Source organism: Condylura cristata, unplaced genomic scaffold, assembly GCF_000260355.1.
Source record: "Condylura cristata isolate star-nosed mole 26May11 unplaced genomic scaffold, ConCri1.0 scaffold00017, whole genome shotgun sequence".
In the NCBI taxonomy this organism is placed as follows: domain Eukaryota; kingdom Metazoa; phylum Chordata; class Mammalia; order Eulipotyphla; family Talpidae; genus Condylura; species Condylura cristata.
In genome coordinates this window covers 13,270,485-13,293,964 of record NW_004567118.1, presented here as the reverse complement: position 1 = coordinate 13,293,964, position 23,480 = coordinate 13,270,485, and the positions used below count along the sequence as shown (strand labels likewise).

Here is a 23,480-nt window from a genome sequence, read left to right as displayed (position 1 = left end):
CAGCTTACATAATTTAGCATATTCTACAACTAAGTTTTTTGTTCACAACCACTTTTTCCACCAACTAATATACTTGGCATAGCTTTCTCATGATGACTTTTGTTTTGTAGTTGTTTAAGAGAATCTTGAGTTTAATAAATTGCCCACATTTTAATATGGAATAGTAACATAATATCATGAATCAGTGTGGTGCTTTTCCTTTTCCAAGGCAGGACCTAGCTTATAAGAGTTTTACAATGACCTCCTTGACAGTGAGGGGAGAGCAGGTACTTTTATAGGTCCCAATGGACAGAACCAGAAATGAACTTTGAAGCATTACATGATTCCAGCAGATTTCCAAAGAGATCCGAGAATATGAACAATCATAAGAGCCATAAAATAGCTTTCCTATTTTACATAAGTATCTTCCTGTTAAAATACTTTTTAAAGAGCCCTATTGATGTTGGAAGGGTTGCTTTTATAGTGGGAGAAAACTTGGAAGGTTGGACAAATAAGAGGGAAAAAAAATCAATGAGTGAGAAAAACTCTATAAGGCAGAAATAATACAGTAAATGTTTTGCTGTGTTCTGTATTTTTTAAAGACTCATACATGTTTCTGTCCTTACTATATTAATGTTTATTAAGGAACTGGGGTCCAGAAAGTTGGCCCATAGTGCTGCTGTCTGTTAATGGCAGAACGAGGACATAGCACAGCCTCTGAAGAACCCTTTCAAAAGGGTCTAAAACCCTCGTGTCGGGCAGTTGGGAAAAGACAAAGTCAGAGGGAGAAGGACTAACCCTGTTGCTTTTTATTTTGTGACTGGAATGTTTTCACATGACTGAAATTCCCTTCCATCAAGGGAAATTTCTGGGAGGAGGTTGTATTTGTGAGTGTTTGGTGGAAATGTTCTGCTAATCTGTGCCTGTTGGGGTCATAGAATTGGATGCTCAGAGGGTCCAGTGGGACAGTGGGCACAGACGACACTGGCCCTGTCTAAAGCGGGTCGACATCTGTTGCTGCTATACAGGACAGTAAGCCAGGGAGGCCAGATTTTACAAATTTTTTTTTTTATAATTTTTTTTTTAAGATTTATTTATTTGTGCATACAAACTGGGGTACAGGCCAGAGGCTCAGGGGAGGTGAGAGGCTTCACCAGAGACAGAGTAGGGAGCAGAACAGGCAGACCGAGGAAGTACACTGCTGAGGGGAGCAGCGGGCGGGTCAGGAGAGGTCTGCCACACCATGTGGTCACCTCCGGGGCAGGCGGGAATCGAACTCATGCGGAAGTGGCTTTAGATTCTCAGTGCAGTGCTTTAACCCGCTGCACCACCAGGGAGGGCCCAGATTTTACAAATTTCTAAGAGGCTGGAAGTCCCAATTTTTAATGCAAAATCTCCCAAATATTAACTATTGTTTACTATATTTTTTTAAAAGATTTTATTCATTCATACAGAACTGGGGTACAGGCCAGAGATGTGGAAGGTGAGAGGATTCACCAGAGATAGAGCAGGGAGCAGAGCAGGCAGATCGACGAAGTACACAGCCAAGGGGAGCAGCAGGTGAGACAGGAGAGGTCTGCAGCACCATATGGGTCACCTCCCTGCCTGGGGATCGAACTTGTGCTGGAGGGGCTGCCAATAACTTCAGAGTGCTGAGACAACCCCTTGCACCACCAGGGAGGCCTATTTTTGACTCTTTTTTAAAACATTATGCAGAAAACAAATAAAACATGCCTCCAAATTGCCAAATATGTCTGATACTCCTTGATCTGAATTCCCTTGGAAGCTTTAGTTAGATACAGAAAACATTCCATTCTTCTTTAGCATTCATGAGAAGTGAAACTAGTGATTTCTCTCACTCCTGCCCCCTGCCCCCACAACTTTCTGTTTGTGGAAGGATGATGAGAAAGTCTGTAAAACATACAAATTTGTTTTTCCTACTCATGCTGAACTGCCCAAAGACAATTCACCCTAAGACAGCCCAAACGCTGAGTGCAGGCTGGCTCCCATAGAACCAGCCTCCTGGGCATCTCCTGGGAACTTGCAAAAAGTATTTGTTCCTGGGTCCTACAGGTGAAGATTATAAATCAGTCTTGGGTATAGTCTGAGAATGTGTGTAAATAACTCATAGATCAATGGCTCATTAATTAAAGTATGCTGCACCCTTGTATTGAAGTAGTTACACAGCTGCTCTAAAAAATTGAGGTGGCTTGTATTTTCTCATATTGATATATTCCCAAGATAGATTGTTCATTGAAAAAGAATTAATAGAGGGCCTCCCTGGTGGTGCAGCAGGTTAAAGTGCAGCACTATGAAGCTATCCACAGCCACTGCAGCACGAATTTGATTCCTAGCCGGGGAGGTGACCCACAAAGCGCAGCAGACCTCTCCCGACCCACCTGCTGCTCCCCTCAGCAGTGTATTTCAGTACACAGTAAGAGGGAGGATCTGCATCCTCTTACTTCCTCTCTACCCCCTGCACCTCTTCCTGTACCCCAGCTCTTGTATGTGTAAATAAATAAATTGTGAAAAAAAAATAAAAATAGAGATAGGACAGTTGATGTAGCATATTCTTATTCTTACTTGAATATGAATAGGAAATTTCTGGAAGCATTCAGCAGTATAGTATGTAAGTGTTGTTACCTCTGAGCAAGAGAACTGGAGGTCTGGAGTTTGGAATTTTTTTTGTTTTCATCTGTCTTCCTCCTCTTTTTTGGTTTGTTTTAAAGATTTATTTATATATACAGAACTGGGGTACAGGCCAGAGGTGTGGGGTGTGAGAGGATTCACCAGAGACAGAGTGGGGAGCAGAATAGGTAGATTGAGCGAATACACTGCTGGGGCAGGTCAGGAGAGGTCTGCTGCCCCATGTGCGTCACTGCTCAGCCCAGATGGAGCTCATGCAGGAGCGGCTGCTGGTAGCTTCCTAGTGCTGTGCCCTTTTAACCCATTGTGCCACCAGGGAGGGCCCTTATTTTTTAATTTCTCCTTCCCCTTCGTGCCCCCCCCCCTTTTTCATTAAAAGTAAAGTGCTCTGGTGATGCTGATGTGCAGCTAGGTTACATGTCACACCCCACTTCACCCTAGACCCGCCCCCCACCCCACAAGGGCCATCCCTTCTTCTTTCAGTTTGTATAATTCATTTTTTCTGAGTTGGAGCTCCTTGACCAGGTTGTTCTGAAGTGCCTGCGGGCTTCTCCCATCCAGTTTGGGAGATAGTGACAGTCCAATGTAAGAGAGATGGTCTCTGCTTAGACTGAGTTTCACCAGCCTGACTGCAGGGCACTGCAGCCTTACAGAAATTGTTTCAGGACTTCCAGTGTGAGGGGCAGGGGGCAAAGAACACCAGATTTGGAAGAAGACCCTTCTCTGGGTTTGAATCCCAACCATGCCCTCTACATTGGAAGGTCACGGCCTGGAATGGTGGGCATAGGAAGGGTGTGCGCATGGCTGCTGTTGGCACAGACTAGGGCCTCCTGGGAGCTCTGGCCCTCATCACTGGGGATTGTCTTTGTAGAAAGAGCCTGTCTTACCTATTGCGTTTGCTCCGCGGGAGGCAGGAGTTTTGCTGTGGATGCTCACTGTGAATTGTCCCCCTAGCCGCTGCTTTGACGGCAGCACCCCAGTACATGCGGCAGCGTTTTCAGGCAACCAGTGGATCCTCAGCAAACTGCTGGATGCAGGGGGAGACCTTCGACTCCATGACGAGAAGGGTCGAAACCCACAGACCTGGGCCCTGGCGGCAGGGAAGGAGCGTGGCACTGCGGTAAGGGAGCTGCCGGGCAGCCACACGCAGGCTGGGCCCGGGACTGGGAGTAGGAGCCCCGGGCAGCAGGACTCACCGTGGCCTTGCTGCTGGCCGGGACACAGGAGCCTTGGGCAGGTCTGCTGAGCCTCTAGCGGGGAAGGAAACCAGTGGTGATTCTGCACGACCCCTATCTAGCAGTCCTGCCACCTTTAATAAGGCATGGTAAATTACGCTACATACCTGTTCTGCAGCCCTCTCAGGTAGGCACTGTTGTTGTCCCATGTTGCAAAGGGCATCTGAGGAAAACAGGCTCGCTGACATTAAGTGCCTGAAGCCACACATGGCAGATGTGAAGCATTCAGACGAGTACTAAAGAACTTAAGGGGAGCGCCAGGCTGTGTCCAGCGCTGGGCCATGGGAGGGAGCCACGGGCAGAGTCCCCGCCTTCCCTTGCCTCCCTTTGCTCATTGCCCTTGGGCCTTAGATAAGTAATTTCTCACTCCTGCCTCGGTTTCCTCCTCTGTCTTATTGTCGAGTCCTTTCCATACCTTTGGGCCCTTCCATTCTAGAGGTCCCTGGTGGGCCCCTCCCTCCGCCCTGGGCCTCTGGGGCTGTGCGTGCCCTGAGCTCGTGGCTGTGTTGCAGACGGTGGAGTTCATGCAGCGCTGTGCCTCGCACATGCAGGCCATCATCCAGGGCTCCTCCTATGACCTCCTCAAGAAGATCGACTCCCCTCAGCGGCTCGTCAGCAGCCTTCCCCGATTTGGGGGCCTCATGCCGGGGTGAGTCTGACTTGAGCCAGTCAGGGTGCTTTGCATCACTCCAGTCTTCCTGGGGGGAGTCCTGCATCTCCACCCTGGGCCTCACCGGTTGCATCTAGCCCAGCACTGGAGGGAAGGGGTGGAGGGGTCATTTCCCCACCTCAAGAATGCGGGCAGGCACCGTGTGAACAGCCCTGTGCTTAGCAGAAAGAGCTTTCCAGGTCTGGGAGTCCCAGCAGAAAAGCCTTTCCCCTCAGGGCAGCTGGCCAGCATTTTGTCAGCTCCCAAACTGGAAAGTTTGTTTCTTTATTATTAAGCTTGCAAAAGACCACAGGCACTTAATTTAGGCCCCTTGGCCTTTGTGAGCGGGTCTGAGAGACTAGCTGGGAGGACAGCCCTCCTCCTGGTCTCAGCTCAGGACAGGGAGGGGGGCCCAGGTTTCTCCACACTCAGGGACCAGTGGGAGCTTCATTGACCTTGTGTCTCTATATTAGGGAGTCTTTCCAGGTTGGTGTCCTCTGCTGGCATCTTCTTTGGTAGCCCAAGAGCTGCCCTTGTCACGGTCTCAGTCCTGGTTTCCCCCCAATGACTCTGAGGCCACTGGCTTCTGGCTTCTCATACAGCACGAGTCACAGTCACTCCTAAAGGCTTTCCCTGGCTTTGCACATAGCACCCAGAACGACCTTTTAACAAACGGAAATCGGGTTGTGCCCCTTTCCCTGCCATAGGCCTTCAGGCTTCCCAGGGCTGTTGGGGTAAACTCCCTAACTCCTCACCCACCCCCTCACCTCCTGTGCTGACCTGCCTCTTGAAGGGGAGTCCCCTGTTCAGAGGACAACTGGCCTGTCAGTTTGTAAAGGTCTTATTTATATGGGATCTTGTTGCATTTGTCCAGTTAGACCATGGAGAGAGCGTGCCGAGAGGCGGGGCAGAGTCTGTTCCGTTTGTCACCACCAGCGCTTCACTGCCGGTGTGGGGTAGAGGCCGGGGCAAGGCCGGGGGTCCTGGGCCAGCCTGAAAGGAGAGCCCACGTGTGGGCAGACTAGCGGTCCTCTATTTTAGATACAGCATCTATTGCTCTTACCACAGTGCTCAATGGCACGTCCGCTGGAACGCCCCCCTCTGACCCATGGGAGCCTTTGGAATAAGGAGGGCTCTCAGATCTGTGAGTGGTGCTGCGTCAGATGAGGACCCCAGCGCACACGTCTACGTAGAACCTGTTCAGGGAAATGCAAACAAGCGTGCCGCACTGAGACAAGCTCATAGTTGGATGGTTGTAGCTGGTCAGTGTCTGTCTTGCTCTCCTGCACCCAGCTGAGTTTTGTCACACAGACGTGGCCTGAGACATTTAGATAAAAGAGCAAGAACTGTCATAGCTCTGAACTTGTTGTCGGGTCCCACAGCCAGGGACTCCCCGTGGCCGGGGTGGGGACCCCGCACATGGCGCCCCCTCCCTCCCAGCAGCTCTGAACGAGACCTGGGGTGACAGTGATGTGCCTTCTCTCGGGTTGTGAGGCTGGACATAGGCCTTGTTCTAGAGGTGGCTGAGGACTGTGTCCATGCGGATGAGGATGACCGCAGCCATGTCCTCTGCACCCAGTGGCTTCGAGAGTGAAAGGGAAGCTATTAGTAATGATGCTGGGACACCAGTGCAAAATGGGCATTTGGGGACTCACCCAAACTGGAGTCTTCACTCACACGGCCCTTTGTGTGCAGTGCGGCGGGGACGGCTGGGCCCTGCTGACTAGCCAGGGAGACAGGAGCCTCAGAGTATGTCCAGGAGCAGAACTGGAGTGCTGGTATATGTCCACAACCAGTGGGCACAGGGGGCGGGCACCCTGTTTATTTACTGAGGAAGGGGGGGTGGCTCAAGCGGCCAGTTAGCCTGGCACCTACTGCACTCAAGGCACTATGCCGCCTCCTCGGAGCTGAAGAAATGCAGGCCACTGCCACTCCTGTCAGGGCCCCTGCAGGGGCCCGGTGTGGCCAGCTGGCACGAGCGAGCAGCGCCAAGATCTAGTCCCTATGTTGCACCGTGGCCCAGACCGGCACGTTCCTGCCCTGGACTCCATTTTCCCCATTGGCAAAATGAGCAGGTTAGACAAGACAGGCTTTATGAATCTTTCTTTTTTCTTTTTAAAAAGATTTATTTATTTATGCATACAGAACTGGGGTCCACCCAGAGGTATAGTGGCGGTGAGAGAATTCACCAGAGACAGAGTGGGGAGCAGACCAGGCAGATGGATGGAGTACACTGCTGAGGGGAGCAGCGGGCGGGTCAGGAGAGTTCTGCCGCCATGTGGGTCACCTCTGGGGCCGGGGATTGAACTAGCACTGAAGTGGCCATGACCAGCTGCGTCCCACTGCACCACCAGGGAGGGCCTGACTTTATGATTCTTTCTAAATTGGCCCGTTTGCATTTGCTGTCAATTGCTCATACCCTCGTACCCTACCCTCAAATGTAGTAGATTTCAGACAATTTTATCTCACTTATATTCTGTGGGTCAGGGATCAGGGAGTGAATGACTTAGCTGGATGGCTGACTGGTTCTGGCTCAGGGGTTTTCATGAATTGTCAGATGTCAGCTGGAGCTGCATCATCTGAAGGCCTGACTGGGGCTGGCAGCTCTAGTCCTAAAATGAGATGCTCACGTTCTTTACATGAGGCGTTGACGGCCTGCTAGGTATCAGGCCTCTCCATCGGGAGGCTTGAATGTCCTCGCGGTGTTCCCCCAGAGCAAGTGATGGGAGGGAGGTCAGGGCCAGAGCCCAGGTGACCTGCCTTGGAAGTCACTCCCTGTTGTTTCTGCCATATTCTCTCACCTGTGAGGGGCTACCTAGGGCTGAGTGCAGGAAGTGGGAATCCCAAGCCCGTCTCAGAGCTGACTATTCCATCATCAGTAGGGCCGTGGTCAAAGGTCAGGCAGTAAAGGCAAAACCACGCCCACATCATGAAAACTTGGTTCAGCGTTGTTCCGCTGGATGTGGGTGGTTGATCTTTATTTTTTCCCCCCTCCTCCATTCAAATATTTCTAGAAGCCCTAATGGTTCTCCTAGTCGACTGCTTAAAGCTGGAATCATTTCTGCCCGAAACATCTACAGCTTCGGCTTTGGGAAGGTAAGAGGTTGCCCTGGGACCAGCACCAGGGAGTCCTCTGGCCCCACCTCTGGCCCCCGTGTGCCCCACAGCCTTGTCAAACTCCTCCTGCCTCTCCAGAGTGGTTTCCCTCCTGCCCTTCTTTACCTGCTTTACAGTGTTCCTGTCATTACTAGAAACTGAAGAAAACCCTGCAGGGTTCTCTTGAGTAACCTTGAGCTAGATTTTGGGCATTTAGAAAATGACCCTTTAATTCCCAAGGAATGCACTCGATATGTTCTCACTGGAGAGAGGCAGAGAGCTGTGCTGACCCGGGTCTTGTTTGTGGTTGACTTTGTCCTCCAGGCTTACACTGTTGGAATGCATTTCAGGAAATGAAATTTTAAACTGAGAAATGCTTGGGGGAAAATACTTTCTCTGGGTCTTCTATTCTGCCCATCAAAGAGAGAGCATGGGGGTTGTTACTGGCTGAGCCAGTAGCTGAACCCACCCTGCGCTTGGGGTGAGGGCACTGGAGAGAGGCAAAGCTGGGGGGCCAGGAGAGGCCCCTGGGTCCTAGCCAGGCTTTAGACAAGTGTCTGACCTCTTTCTGTGAACCTCAGTTTCCTCCCTAGTAAAGGGAAATATTACAACCTTGTAGATTTAGAAGCCTAAGACACAATTACTCTGCTGTAACGGTAGAGGGGTATTCAGAAAGTTGGCAAACAGCAGCTGCCATTATCTTTAGTTTAGTTGGCTGATAAAATTCCAGAGAGTACTTTTCCTCTCTCTCCCCACAATTTGAAGCTGTGCTTTTTTGCTTTCAGTTTTATCTCACAGGGGGAACACAGCTCGCCTATCTGGGATCCCTTCCCGTGATTGGAGAAAAGGAGGTGATCCAAGCGGACGACGAGCCCACCTTCTCTTTTTTCAGTGGCCCCTACATGGTCATGACCAAGTAAGTGGAAGTGGCCGGTGGAGGGTCTGATTTTGTCCCACAGGAGGAATGGGCTTCGTGTGTGTGCGTGTGGGGGGGCTCCTGTGCAAACACCTGGAAACACGGAAGTTTGCGTGTTTACGTCAGGGCGTCTCAACTTTGACACCACTGCCTGGGTGGGGACCGCCGGTGTGTAGTGGGATGTTTGGGGATGCCCGGCCCTACCTACCAGATGTCAGTGGCAGCCCCCAGAGCCCCTTTCCGCTTGCAGCTGTGACTGTGCGACCTCAGCTGTCTGCAAACATTGCCAAAGCTCTGACAGTGTCATAACCTCCACTTTTTTGAGAGTTAGAAGCAGCTCAGCGGTTACTGTGTGACCTCTGGTGCCGCCAGAAGGTCCTGCGGCCTCCGCTGAAGTTGGATCAGCATCAACAGTGACTCCTCAGCTCAGTGCTACAGAGGCTGCAATACCAGGAGCTGGCGGTGGCAAAAGCCCCTGGGTGTTCTCAGTCTCCCGAGACTTCACCCCCGTGGAATCACTGGGAGTCATTCCCCACAAGGCTCTTAACTTCCCTGAGCCCAGAGCTCCTTCCCTGCTTAGGAGAGACTTCTCAGGGAGCCCTGCCAGCTACGCCTCTCATTTCCCTGCCCGTCCCACAGATTTGTTTTCTCTTGTCCATCCAAGTTACAGCCTCCCTCTCCAGACCGGCCCCTAAGTGGCTTCTCATTCCCTGGACAGCCCCTTCCAGTGCTCTCAGTGCCGTTGTATTCTAGAGTATGAGCTTGATGCTGTGATTCCCTCCTCTGCCCACCAGTGAGTTCCTGCCACGTACTCTGACCGGCTGGGTGCTTTAGGATGTTGGGGAGGGAGAGGGAGGACCTGCTGGTACCAGGGTTTTTACAGTCTGTGGGAACTCCACTTCTCTGGTCTGTGGCTGGGAGAATGCCTCACGTAAGTGACTGCTCACGTGCTTCTGTTTACACTGTGCTACCCACGCAGCCTGGTGTGGAATGGGAGCAGGGTCACGGTGAAGGAGCTGAATCTCCCTGCGCACCCACACTGCAGCAGGCTGCGGCTGGCCGACCTGTTAATTGCTGAGCAGGAGCACAGCAGGTGAGAAGGGCTCCCCGACCCCCCGCCACCCCACAGAGCTGGGTTCAGGGCTGTGCAGGCTGTGCCTGGAAGGTGAGATTAGCGCCCCTCAGCCTCTGCAAACGTTTTCTGGTGGTTCGCTAATTTGACTCCTGTTGGCTGCCAAGAAAGAGAAAAAGGAATGAATGAACAGCTTGAGGAGTAGGGAAAGGGGTGGTGAGGGTCTCCACTCTGTCAACAGATTGACTCTCTATAACCCTGTCTCTGGACGGTCCAGCCTGCAGGCCTGGCTGGCTCTCTGGCTCCAGCCCCGAGACCTGCCCCATTTTCAGCTGTGGGCCCATCCTGGAGAGAGTCCTTATAGAGTGTGAATATGTAAATCTATGCATCTGAGGAGTCATGACTCAGCCATTGAGGACACACCATGTGTCTCAGAACCTAGGTTTCCTCAGCTCTTACTGGAGTAGGATCTCAGTTCGTGGTTTCATTTATTTTTATTTTTATTTTTATTTTTATCTTGTGCATACAGAACTGGGGTACAAGCCAGAGGTGCAGGGGTGGTAAGAGGATTCATCAGAAACAGAGTAGGGGGCAGAGCAGGCAGATGGACTGAAATACACTGCTGAGGGGAACAGTAGGAGACCCAGGAGAGGTCTGCCGTGCCATGTGGGTCACCTCCCTGGCTGGGGATTGAACTCGTGTAGCAGTGGCTGCAGATTGCTTCATAGTGCTGAGACTTGCGCCACCAGGGAGGGCCCTCAATTTATGGTTTCAGATCAGAGCTACTAAGGTCTTAGAATGGACTCAGGGTCCCGAGATGGCTGCTCAGCTCTTACAGAGCTGTGTCCAAAGCCAAACCCTTCCTTTTGGGGGGAAATTAGATTAAGGGGACCCTAGGAGGCTAGAAGCACTAATAGACACAGCAGAGAGCTTGCCGTGAGACTTCCAGGGGGCATATGACCTGGGGGCAAGTTCCTGCCCTCCTCCTGATGTAGTTTCCTCATGAGCACCATCTTGTTTCTGTAGGTGCTTGTTAGGGTATAGGTGGTGTGTGCAATAAACATGTCTTGCTCAGTAGCTCCAGGCAGCTCTATCAATGACACTAAACTTTTAGGGTCTGATCAGTGAGCGACCACAGATTCTACCAACAGACTCCCCCGTCCCCTTCCTGTTTCCTTAGGAAAGTATTGCATGAGAATGACAGTGTATTGCATGAGAATGCCGTGTTTGGAAGATGTTCAAGGGGCTTAGAAGACTTGGCTCCCATTTGTCCATCGTGTCCTTCCTTAAGTCCAGCCTAAGGCCTCTTTGCTTTTGCAGCAAGTTGCGGCACCCCCACCTGCTGCAGCTCATGGCCGTGTGCCTGTCCCAGGACCTGGAGAAGACCCGTCTTGTGTACGAGCGCGTCACCGTGGGCACGCTGTTCAGCGTCCTCCATGAGCGGGTAGGTGGCTGCCTCCCTGATTTTCTCCTCCTGTTCTCCTGTTTGAGGGCAGGGAGCAAGGGGCACCGCTGAACCCCCAAATCTGCCTGCTCTAAATAGGTTCTGCCATCTGTTACATCAAGACAAGACTTGCAAGACCTTTAATGGAAAGGAACTTTAATACACTCAGTGTGCAATACAGAAAAGACAAAGAATATAGTTTCTAAATCAGACACCCAACGTTACCAATCCCCTCCCGGGCAAAAGTCCACCCAAAAGGGATTTGCCCAAAGCAAGGCCTGAAAGCTGCCACAAGTCTAAAGCACCTGACCCATAGAAAATGGTCAGAATGGCCAGACAAGTCTGGGAGGAAAAGAGCAAAATCAGAGTCAATACAAACGCTGCCATAGTGAGCCTCCTCCACACAGGTCTCTCTCCCACGTCATTTCACCCAGCCCAGGCCCAAGAGGCAAGCGCAGTTTCCTCTCATGTCTCTCTGCTCCATGTGGCCCTCTCAGGCCTTCCTTCCTCTCCAGATTCCTCTGTTCTGCTCAGCCCCACCCTCCTTCTGGGTAGGGCAGGGAACCTGGAACCTCCCTTTCTCCTGGGTACCCCTGTTACACTCCCTCCCTCACCCCCTGCCTCTCCCAGCCCCACGGGGAGCGCCCCCTTTTGTGCCTGCTGGGAAGCTGGCTCTTTGTCCTTTCCCCATGGGGCTACAAGACAGGCCATTTAGGTTGATGAGCACGTGGGCTGGCAGAGCTGGGCTGCTGCCTTAGTGCCAGCCCTGCTGCTTCATCAGATCTCTCATTGCTCCGCCAACACCTCTCGCTAACTGTGGTCGAATAGGCACTGGCCTTATTTCCCTGTTTTCACTTTTGCTGTGCTGGATCTTTGCCGTGGCGAGAGGTTTATGTCTATATTCTTTTCAGTCCCTGGGCCCTTTTCAGATTTCCTCGGGGGAGTAAACAGCTTCTCTGCCTGAGACAGGTACTCTGAGTGCAGCTTCAGAACCATCTCCCCAAATTGTTTTTTTTTTTTTCCTTCTTGACTTTGTTCTGCCAACTCTGGGCAGGGGTGGGAAGATCTTCCAGAAAGAGCCCTTCCCCAAATGGCTAAGGCCTTCCTATTTTTCCTTTCCTTTCTTTTCCTTGGGTGAAGGCATTATGTTAAACCGCCATTTCTCTGGCACTGACTTGAAGCAGCCAGGGGTGTTGGCTGAGTGTCTCCCTGTTGGGATGTCCTTCCTCGGTGAGCTGCCTGGGGTAGGGGCTCACTGGTTCTTTAAATCTCCAGGCTCTCCCTGCAGCACAGGATTGGAGGAGGTGGGGGAAGGCTCTTTCTCCCTACTTTCTGTGGCTTGAATTAATTCAGCTGATGGAAAGAAGCTCAGGTCTGGACCCCAAAGCTTGGGTCAGTGAGACCTAACACCAGCTACTTAGCCTCTTTGAGTTCTAGGTTCCTCACTTGTAAGACCAGGACACTATCTAGCTGCGAGTATAATGGAAAAGACAGAGTAACAGAACATTCTAAGATGTCCTTGCTGTTCCCTTCTGCTCCTGCTCCCTTTCCTGTCTCACTTGCAGCGGGCCCAGTTCCCCGTGCTGCACATGGAGGCGATCGTGCACCTCCTGCTCCAGGTCTCAGATGCCCTGAGATACCTGCATTCCCGGGGGTTTATCCACCGCTCCCTCAGCTCGTACGCCGTCCACATCGTCTCCACAGGGGAAGCGAGACTGACCAACCTGGAGTACATGATGGAAAGGTGGGTGCAACCTCCATTTGACTTCTAGGGAGTGTCTCCCTGGGTGCCTTTGCTGCAGAGAGACTGATCCGACAGGATACTCCCATGGCTGGCTGAAGAGCCTGCTGATGGGGAAGTGCTCTCCCAAGTGCCTCGCCCTGTTGGCCAACATTAGAGGATTTGGCACAAGTTACTTCTGTTTGGAATATTCTCATTTTGATAAATTTTTAACAAGCAAGAGTCCACATGAACTAATGTGTATGAATGCTTTTATATACTCTTATTATGTACTTTGCTCTCTATGTTAGAAGCTCTGTGAGAGCAGGTTTTTTGTTTTATCTGTTGCTGTATCTCAGATGTCTACAACAGGTCTTCATATAGTGGTGCTCAGCCCATGTTTTTTTCTCTAAAGATTTATTTATGCACACAGGAGCTGTGGTGTATGACAGAGGTATGGGGAGGGGGTGGGGGTGTGAGATGATTCATCAGAGACTAGAGTGGAGAGCAGGACTGATGGATCTACTGAAATACACAGCTGAGGGGAGCCGTGGGCGAGACAGGAGCCAGGGGATCAGCTCCCTGGCCAGGGATCAAACTCATGTTGCAGTGGTTGGCCATAGCTTGAGAGTGCCGAGACTTAAGCCCTGACACCACCAGGGAGGCCCAAGCCCATATATTTTTCAATGAACAAAAAGGAAAGACTCACATCTCAGATCTCACGCACATGCCCCTTGTCCTTCTACCTGGAGAGGAGGCAGGGCTTTTCCTGGTCATGCTGGGGCTGGAGGCACTTAGTGAAGTTTGAATTTTCCCTAAGGACACTGGGATGCTAAGGGAAGGCTTTTTTCTTTTAAGCAGGATTGTGTGATGGGTAGTTAAGAGCTTAAGAAGAACCCTCTGGCTCCTGCATGCACAGAAGGGGCTGTAATGGGATGGGAGAGGCAGGAACTGTGGGACCATGATTGGCAGTTTTCTTTGTGAGGACCAGTGGGGACTGGATGGCTATTGCCAGCCCAGCTGCTCAGTTCAGATCTGGTCCCTTCTCCATACCAGTGGCTCCCACTGCTTACAAGGTTAAGTCTAGATGCTTTGCAGGGTGAGGAAGGAGACCACTGTGTCACTTCCCACTCCTTGCCTTCCTGAAGCCACTTTTTTTTTGACCTAAGACCTTATTTGTGCCATGAACCTTAGTAATTTTATTCTAAGAAAGAGTAAAAGTAACTTTATTTGAAAAGATTTTAATAGCCAAATATCTACATGTGGCATTTCAACAATCACAAAAGATTCCTCTGTTCTTTTATCAGGGTTACAACCTCTCTCCACAAACATAACAGTTGATAATTCTCACTAAAGATTTACAATCATTTGATGTCATCCAACCTGCACAACAGTGCTAGTTTACAGGATATGGAAACTGAGCACCAGAGATTAAGTAAAGCCAAGATTGAAGCCACTTTTTAAAAAAAATAATATAATAGTTTATTTTTACATCATTTTGTGCATTTTTCCATCCCTGAAGCCACTTTTTTTTTTATTAAAAAGTTTATTTTTACATCATTTTTCACATTTTTTTTTTTCATCTCAATTGTAATCCCCACGGGTTTCCCATCACCAAATCACCCTGTGCCACCACCATAGTCCCGTGCATTTCCCTCCCTTCCCCCCCCCCCGTTTTTGATCCCATTCCCCACTCCACCCCCACATAATGTCTCTGGTCTATGGTTGTTCATTATTTTTGTTATTTTCTCGCCTGGTCCATTATACTCCTGCTATGAGTGAAACCATCCGGTATTTTTCTTTCTCTTTCTGGCTTATCTCACTAAGCATGATCTTTTCCAGCTCCATCCAAGTTGCTGCAAAAGACATGTGTTTCTCTTTTTTGGTTGCTGAGTAATATTCCATTGTATATATGTACCACATCTTTCTAATCTAGTCATCTACTTTTGGGCATTTGGGCTGCTTCCATGTTTTTCCAATTGTAAATAAAGCAGCAATAAACATGGGGGTACAAGTATCTTTTTCAATCAGTGTTTTTGTGTCTTTTGGGTAGATACCTAGGAGTGGGATTGCTGGGTCATAGGGAAGCTCCATGTTTAGCAGTTTGAGGAACCTCCAAACAGTTTTCCATAGTGGTTGTACTAGTTTGCATTCCCACCAGCAATGCAGGAGAGTTCCTTTTTCTCCACATCCTCGCCAACATTTGTTGTTGCTAGTTGTTTGAAGATGTGCCATTCTCACTGGGGTGAGGTGGTATCTCATTGTGGTTTTAATTTGCATCTCCCTTATTACGAGTGATGTTGAACATTTTTTCATATGCCTGTTGGCCATCTGCATTTCCTCTTTGGAGAAGTGTCTTTTTAGCTCTACTGCCCATTTTTTGATGGGGTTGTTTACTTCATTTTTGTTGAGTTTCATCAGTTCTCCGTATATTTTTGTGATCAGCCCTTTATCGCTACTTTTGTGTGAGAAAATGTTTTCCCAATTAGTGATCTTTCTGTTTGTTTTTAGTAATGTCTCTTTTGCTGTACAGAAGCTCTTTAACTTGATATAGTCCCATCTATTTATCTTTGCCTTCACTATTGTGGCGTTGGGTGCCTGAAGCCACTTTTTAAAAATAATATAATAGTTTATTTTTACATCATTTTGTACATTTTTTTTTCCATCTCAATTGTGGGTTTTACCCTGAAGCCACTTTTAATGCATATCACTTCACTGCACTACCCTCCACATTTAGAATATTCAGAACTCACCCTTCAGATGCAATCTCCCACCATACCCCTCGAAGCCTGGGCTAAAGTCCGATCCCCAGAATGTTCTGTCTGTCCCTGGCTTCCTGTGAAACGTGTGGACCTTCCACCTGGTGAGCTCTGAGAGGTCAGAGACCATGATCGTCTCTCTTCAGTACCCAGTTCTGGTGCTCAGTAAACATTTGTTAAGTGAATGAATGAGCCTGGAAAAAGGGAAAGCATGAAATGTTTCAATTCAAGGTTCACCATTTTGGCTACATGCTCAGGAATAGTGGAAGCTTTTTGCTGTGGGTAACAACAGAGGCCTTTAGGAAGGCTGGGACAGAATCTGAGTAGTTTGCCAGTGAAGGAGCACCCTCTGGTGTTGAGATGGAGATATGACAGTTTCTTCCTGTCTTTTTTTTTACTTCCAATAGAAAAGTAAATTCTAGAATGAAAGGGACCTTTGGAGATGGCCCTGGCCCACCCTGACTTAATACAGACAAGGACACTGAAGTGTGGAAAGGGGGTCTGAAATCACCCAGCTGTGATTAGAACCAGGTGGTTGAGGGTGTTTCCTAGCTATGGAGGTTGAGAGCAGGGAAGGCAGGAAGCCACAGGGCTGGACCTGATGGTGACCGAGGAATCAAACTAGAAGTGAAAGTTGTGAGATACACTGAGCAGCTGGTGTCTGCAGACTGATTAGGTGCGGAGCTGTGAGGTAACTGGAGGGCTGTGGGCATGGTAGGAAGGTGTGTGTGTGTGTTTAAGATTTATTTATTTGTACATACTGAACTGGGGTATAGGCCAGAGGTGTGGGAGGGGCGGGGCGAGGTGAGAGGATTCACCAGAGACAGAGCTGGGAGCAGAACAGGCAGATCGACAGAGCGCACTGCTGAGGGTCCAGCAGGTGGGTCAGGAGGGTCTGCCCACACCATGTGGGTCACCTCCCTGGCTGGGGGTCGAAGTCGTGCTGCAGTGGCTGTGATAGCTTCATAGTGCTGTGCTTTAATCTGTTGCGCCACCAGGGAGGGCCCAAGATGTGTGTTTTCTTTTGGCCTTGTTGACCTTGGAATGGAACTTCAGGTAGAAATGTCTGTCAGCAAGCAGCTGTGGGCATAACAGTGTGCTCTTCCCTGACAGCTGATAACATGAGTTGATTATCCTAGAATCCAAAATAGCTTTCAATTCCGCATTTATTTTTGGTAACACTCTATTTGGGCAGGTCACTGTTGAATGTCATCTTCAAGGATGACACTCCATCTCTTGGTATAAAAATGATACAGCAGTTTCTTCTATTCCGTATTGGAATCTTTAGGACTAGACACAGCCTTGCAGGCGGTATCACATAACCATAGCCAAATGTAATTTTAATGATGTCAGTGCTGAGGCCCAGAAAAATAACTTAGAATCACAGGCAGAAAAGAAACTCCTCCCATCTCTGGCTAGCTTTAACAGAGAAGAGTGAGGAGTTATAAGAAATGAAGTAAAAGAGAAAGAATATAAGTCCTGATGGTAGATGGCTTGCGCCTTGCCAGAATCTTAGACAAACTTGAGAAGGTTGGTGAACTCCCCTACTTTCTTGACTTAGTTCTCAAGGAGTTTAGTTGGGAAGCTGAGTTATTCCAGAAAATTGGTGAATCTGAGGGCTCATTCCCAAAGGGCAGAGTTCAGAGAAACAGTGAGGAGTTCCAGAAAACTTTTAGTTATCAGATGGGACTTGAGGGGGGGTCTTAAGAGAGCCAGACACTAATTCATTCAGAAGTATTCATTGAAGTCTTGGTGTAAGGTCAGAGGTACAGTGACACCAAAGAGAGAGAAGGGCGTCTGCTCCTGAAGTTGACTAGAGTGAAGGGGACACAGATGGTAAACAGATGACCCCAGCATTCATTTTGTGCACACTAAGTGCTCTTCAGCCAATAAAACTGGACTCTTCTAGATCAGATGGTTGGGGAAGGCCTCTCTGAGGAAGTGATTTTCTTTAGTCACAAGAAGCAGCCAGTCCTGCAGGGAGTGGCCATGCAGAAGCTAGAACTCAAAGAACCGACATGGTGAGGTGCTTGGGGACTGGGATAACTTGAGAGAGGCCCCTGTGGCTTGAGTGGAGTAAGTGACCAGGAGAGGATGGTCAGAGGAGGTGGAGGAGGATAGGGCCTACTCAGGTAGGAACAGTACAGATTCAAGGATTGGAACAGCAGGCAGCGTGGGTGAGCTGAGAGTTTCTAGAAACTGTATTGCAGATGTACTGATTTCAGTGTGATCCTGATGATTTTTAAAAAAGACTTATTTATGCATACAGAACTGGGGTACAGGCCAGAGGTGCAGGGCCAATGAGAGGATTCACCAGAGACAGAGTGGGGAGCAGAACAGGCAGATTGATAAAGTACACTGCAGAGGGAGCAGTGGGCGAGAAAGCCGATCTCTGCGGCACCAAACCTGGCCAGGATTGAACTCGTGCTGAAGCAACTGCAAATAGTGCTGTGCTTTAACCCCTTGTGCAACCAGGGAGGGCCCTGATTCTCTTTATTTTTTGGCCTCATGAATCCTGCCTGTGTTTCCTCTGTAGGCAGGATGGAGGTGCACACAGGGACCTGACTCGAGCACCCCTCCCCACCCAGCTGTACAACTGGGCCGCCCCAGAGGTGATCTTACAGAAGGCAGCCACGGTGAAGTCAGACATCTACAGCTTCTCTATGATCATACAGGAGATTTTAACAGGTAGGTCACAGAGCATATCAATGATGACCAAACTACTTACTTGCTTAGGCTGGATTATCTCCCCTCTTAAAGAGTTACTTAGTTTTATGAAGATGTAGGACATAGAGAAAAGACTGTTTCAAGGAAACTGATTTGTGCTTATGGACGATATAAAATGATCCGCTTAAAAACTTTCTCCTTTAATCCTTTTATTCGGACACAGCAAAACACTGATCAGTTTGTCATTAATTATCCATTTTGTCCAAGTAAAGTTCTTTGTTTATTTATTTTTTAAAGATTTGTTTATTTACACGTACAAGAGCTGGAGTATACAGGCCAGAGGTGCAGGGGGTAAGACAATTCATCAGAGACAGAGTAGGGGGCAGAACAGGCAGACTGACTGAAATACACTGCTGAGGGTTGCAGCGGGCAAGACAGGAGAGGTCTGCTGGGCCATGTGGGTCAGCTCCCTGGCTGGGGATCAAACTCATGCAGCAATGGTTGTGGACAGCTTCATAGTGCTGTGCTTTAACCTGTTGCACCACGAGGGAGAGCCCCCAAGTAAAATTCATAAGATGGATTTTAGTATCAGTGCTTAGGGATCTCCATGAGTGGGATCAGCACACTCAGATTCTGTGCCTGTGATGCAGTGGCACTGACAGAAACGCAGCCCCCCCAGACGTACAGGACTTACTGTGAAGGAAGTGGTCGCACATCTGAAGACAAAGGAATCATTCAGGAGAGGGACACACACCCACAGAACAGCCATATTAACTGTGGGAATATGTGAGAATCAGCCCTCAAGTAAGGGTGTTCACAGTCTCTGAGACAGGACCATGTCTTCATGACATGGTATTGAGCCACCCAGCCTGATGCTATGACACCCTTATGGTGCCCAACTGTGCTACCCCTGGGGGGAGCCTGTGTGTCCACAGTTCTGGGAGATGGGTAAAGTGATTTCTTATTTGGGATTGTGCTTAAAGAGGTTGGGTGACTTAACTAAGGTCACCAATTTCATGTGATTTCTTAATATTATTTCTTCCTATGGCAATTTCTTTGACAGACAACATACCCTGGAATGGCTTGGATGGCTCAGTTATTAAAGAAACCATTGTCTTGGGAAATTATTTAGAAGCTGATGCCAGGCTTCCAAAACCTTACTATGATATTGTTAAGTCAGGCATCCAAGTCAAGCAGAAAGACCGAACTATGAACCTTCAGGATATCCGGTATATTCTGAAGAATGACTTAAAGGTAAGCTTTGAAGTTGTCAGGAGTTTATATGTCTGTTTACCCATTTTATGGGAGTAGATACTTAAAGACAAAAAAGAAACTAAAGACCAAGTTGTAAATCTCTGAAATCCTCATTTCCTTGCCACATAACTGAGAAACACCTAGTTGCTTAACTTAGGTGAGGGCTGCAGGGAATTGAGATGGTGGGAGGGTGACCGGCAGCCTTCGTAGGCACATCGTGTCATTCAGTGAATGACGTGATTGTTTCTACTTTTTAAAATTGGTCATAGTGCTGGACTTAGCTAATCAGAGCTAGTCAGTCTACCCAACAGGAGCAAGAGAGTGTATTTAATACCTAGATCTGTGGCTAAAACACCACTGACACTCAGATGATTGCAAATATGTCCTTGACAATCTTTCCTTTAATACAGGATTTTATTGGGGCCCAGAGAACTCAGCCAACTGGGAGTCCACAGGTACAAAGTTATGAACTACATCCTGATGTCAGTGTCTGTCTTGGACTTCCTTCAGAATATCCAAAAGAGACCTCTGACTTGGAAATAAAAGAACTGAAGGAAGCAGGTATAGCCATCCCCCCCTCGGGTTAATAAACATTATGAGTGTGTGCTGAAAATCACGAGCTGCCAATCCTCCAAACTGTAAGTGCCACTTAGCGGAGAAAAGGCAGATAGATGCCGTAAGGGAAAACCAGGACACTTACAGTTCCTAAGTTAAACATTTTGGAGTCCATGTACAACTTGGTTACTTCTGGAACCAAGCAGTAACAACCGGTTTATTTCTAGATGATGACTCTCAGGAATTTATTTAATTGCTTCCAAATAAAAACGGTGGTTTTTAAATTTAAAACTTTTATCTCCTCAATTTGGGAAATTTGAAACATTATAAAGATGGAAATTACTTGCCATTTTAATTCTGACTCTCAGAAATGAGAACTTTTACCCTTGGTGCACATACCTGATCATCTTCTACAATTGGGAAGAAAGTGGGAAAGTGAAAAACTCCTTCTGCATTTTTTTTTTAAAGATTTATTTATTTGTGTATATAGAACTGGGGTACAGGCCAGAGGCTCAGGGGCGACGAGAGGCTTTACCATAGACAGAGTGGGGAGCAGAACAGACAGATCGAGGAAGTACACTGCTGAGGGGAGCAGCAGGTGGGTCAGGAGAGGTCTGCCACACCATGTGGTCACCTTCGGGGCAGGCGGGAATCGAACTCATGAGGAAGTGGCTTTAGATTCTCAGTGCTGTGCTTTAACCCGCTGCGCCACCAGGGAGGGCCTCCTTCTGCATTTTTATGCTGCTTGAGCAACAAGACAAGTCTGCTCCTCCTGTCTGTCCTGTTGATCACTTTAACTGGTTGCATGTCGCCACTCTTCCCAACAGGCAGTCAGCGCCACTCACCAAGGAGTTACTCTTCTCCCACTGAGAAAGCAACACCAGATCCGCACCCGAGACTGACAGCTAAAGAGACTCAAAACCAGGACACTGCTTTTTGTGCTTGCTCTGTGGCAGAAGAGGCCAGGAGCCCCAGCCCCGGTCAGGAGAGCCTCTGCAGCTTTGAAATCAATGAGATCTTCTCAGGCTGCCTGGACGTAGGAGATGACAAAGAAAGCCCAGGAACTGGCGCAGCTCTTGAGGTTAGCTCAAACCAGATAGACGAACTGAAGTCCATGGAAGAAGAATTGGATAAAATGGAGAGAGAAGCATGCTGTTTTTGCCATAACGATGAGAGCTCTTCAGAAGCTGGCACAGACCTCTCCTTGGAGGACTGGAGCTGGCAGAATGGTTCACTGAGTTCACCCAGCCTTTGTGAGTTCACCCAGCCTGTGCCCAGAGAAGCCAGGGGCAGTGTGAACAACCGGTCCATGACCGAAGAGTACATCAGTAAGTGTGTGCTGAATCTAAAGATTTCACAGACGTTAATGCACCAGAATGTCGATTTGCTGAGGAATACCCAACAGAAAATTGATATGCTTGAGATGATCCAGAAGGAGCAGGAGTGCAGGTGTTTGTGGGCTTCTTCGAGAGAGTTTGCAGATGTCTTTAACTCACTTTCAGCTCTGGGCCCCCCAGCTTTGAGCTATATTCCTCCTGTCGTGCAGCTGCCAGCGGGCCAGCAGCTGGACGCTGGGGGCAATAGCCCGAGCCCAGCAGGGTCTCCAACAACAGTGAGAGACTTTCAAGGGGGGAATATTGGCACAAGGTCCAGGAAGAGAAGTAGCTCTGGCTGTAAGCCTTTCATCCAAGTCTCTGAAGAAAGCACTGGGAACCAGTCAGAGCAGAACCATCAGGTAAAGCTCTAAGGAGTGGGTTCAGGGGAGCCCAACAGGATCTGGGGCCAGGTTCAGCATTGCTGCCGACCTGGTGCAGGACTGATGGAGACACAACCAACTCCTAGGCCTTTGGTCTTGGGAAACAGCCGCTAGGGTAGAATTCCAGGGTCGATACTCTTCATCACTTGTTCCAAATTCAACACAAAGCCGAAAATTCAGAGTTCTCAGATTGTACCACATGAAATTGCTGTTTTATGGGTCAAAATAATCAAGTACTGGCAATTTTACGTGGTCTACATGGTTTCTGTACATGGTATCTTGGGCAAGTATTAATCTCCACTTTACATTATTTCATTCACCAACAAACATTTATAGAGCCAGAGGTGATATATTAGCCCCTGGGATATAATGATGAATCACAGGTTTGACCTGTGCGTCACTCAGACACCAGTGGGGGGGGGTGCAGTGGTGTTTGGGAAGATGGCGTGGAGCTGGCTCTGGAGGCTTAGCCCGAGGCTTAGGGAGGGCTAGCGTGGCTGTTCCACAACCGCCTAAGGAAAGGGCCAGTCTTGTTCTGGTCCCCAACGCCTGGCAAAGGTGCCTGACACACTGAAAGTACTCGGTAAATGGTCGTTGAAGGAATGAAGGAGTAAATAACGGAGTGGATTTGAACAGGGTCACACAGAGGGCTTGCTGCCTTTTGAATCACAGAATTTTGTAGATGGAGCAGCCCCACCATTTTACAGGGTGGTGAGCTCCAACTCAGTGACTTCAGCTTCCCGAGGCACAGTGTTGTTACTGAGGTGGGGGTGGAGTAGGAAAGCCTGGCCCCATTGGGAGAACTTTTATGACTGAACTTATTAGAATTGCTGGCTCACTGTGATGTCAAGCAGGCCAACTTTTAGTGGGTTTTATTATTGTTTTAAATCTTCCACCTACTCCACACCTGCTCTGCTGCCTGCGCAGGACAGGCCGCTCCCCTCACCTAGCCCTGCTTCTCTACCTTCAGCACCCACAGGGGCCGGGGACCATTTCCTGAGTCTGGGCCTAGTGTTCTCCCCCTAGTGTTCTTTCCCTGTAGTTCAGTGAAGCTTCAGTCATCACTTGACCATTTGGAAAAACATTGGTACTTGTTTCTCCATAAAGAGAAGGCACAAAGAATTAGATTGAGATCCCCATATTTCTTTTTCCACTGAAAACTAGAGTTTGCTAGAAAACCTTTTCTTGTTTAGAAATACCTTTTTTTTTTTTAAGATTTTATTTATGCATACAGAACTGGGTGGGGTACAGGCCAGAGGTACAGGGGCAGTGAGAGAATTCACCAGAAACAGATGTGGGAGCAGAACAGGCTGATTGACGAAGTACACTGCGGAGGGGAGCAGCGGGCGGGTCAGGAGAGGTCTGCCGCGCCATGTGGTCACCTCCAGGGTGGGGATCGAACTCATGCTGAAGTGGCGTTAGCTTCCAGTGCTGCGCTTTTACCCGCTGTGCCACCAGGGAGGGCCCAGAAATACCTTTTTTTTTTTTTTTAAAGATTTATTTATTTATTCATACAGAACTGGGGTACAGGCCAGAGATGCGGAGGGTGAGAGGATTCACCAGGGACAGAGTTGGGAGCAGAACAGGCAGATCGACGAAGTACACTGCTGAGGGGAGCAGCGGGCGGGTCAGGAAAGGTCTGCCACACCATGCGGTCTCCTCCGGGGCAAGCTGGGAGCAAACTCATGCGGAAGTGGCTTAAGCTTCTTAGTGCTGTGCTTTAACCGGCTGC

The 23,480-nt window shown here is 49.0% G+C and overlaps 1 protein-coding gene across 1 annotated transcript in view; it reads left to right on the top strand.

Annotated features, from left to right (window-relative positions):
* TEX14 (testis expressed 14) overlaps nt 1-23,480 on the top strand; it is a 64,265-nt gene that overhangs the window by 13,299 nt on the left and 27,486 nt on the right. Inside the window, exons 3-13 of the mRNA XM_012726061.1 lie at nt 3,580-3,745; nt 4,373-4,509; nt 7,524-7,605; nt 8,391-8,521; nt 9,501-9,614; nt 10,914-11,037; nt 12,603-12,781; nt 18,053-18,204; nt 19,247-19,437; nt 19,848-19,998; nt 20,820-21,604. Coding sequence (XP_012581515.1) covers nt 3,580-3,745; nt 4,373-4,509; nt 7,524-7,605; nt 8,391-8,521; nt 9,501-9,614; nt 10,914-11,037; nt 12,603-12,781; nt 18,053-18,204; nt 19,247-19,437; nt 19,848-19,998; nt 20,820-21,604 — 2,212 coding nt within the window. The remainder of the gene's footprint in view (nt 1-3,579; nt 3,746-4,372; nt 4,510-7,523; nt 7,606-8,390; nt 8,522-9,500; nt 9,615-10,913; nt 11,038-12,602; nt 12,782-18,052; nt 18,205-19,246; nt 19,438-19,847; nt 19,999-20,819; nt 21,605-23,480) is intronic.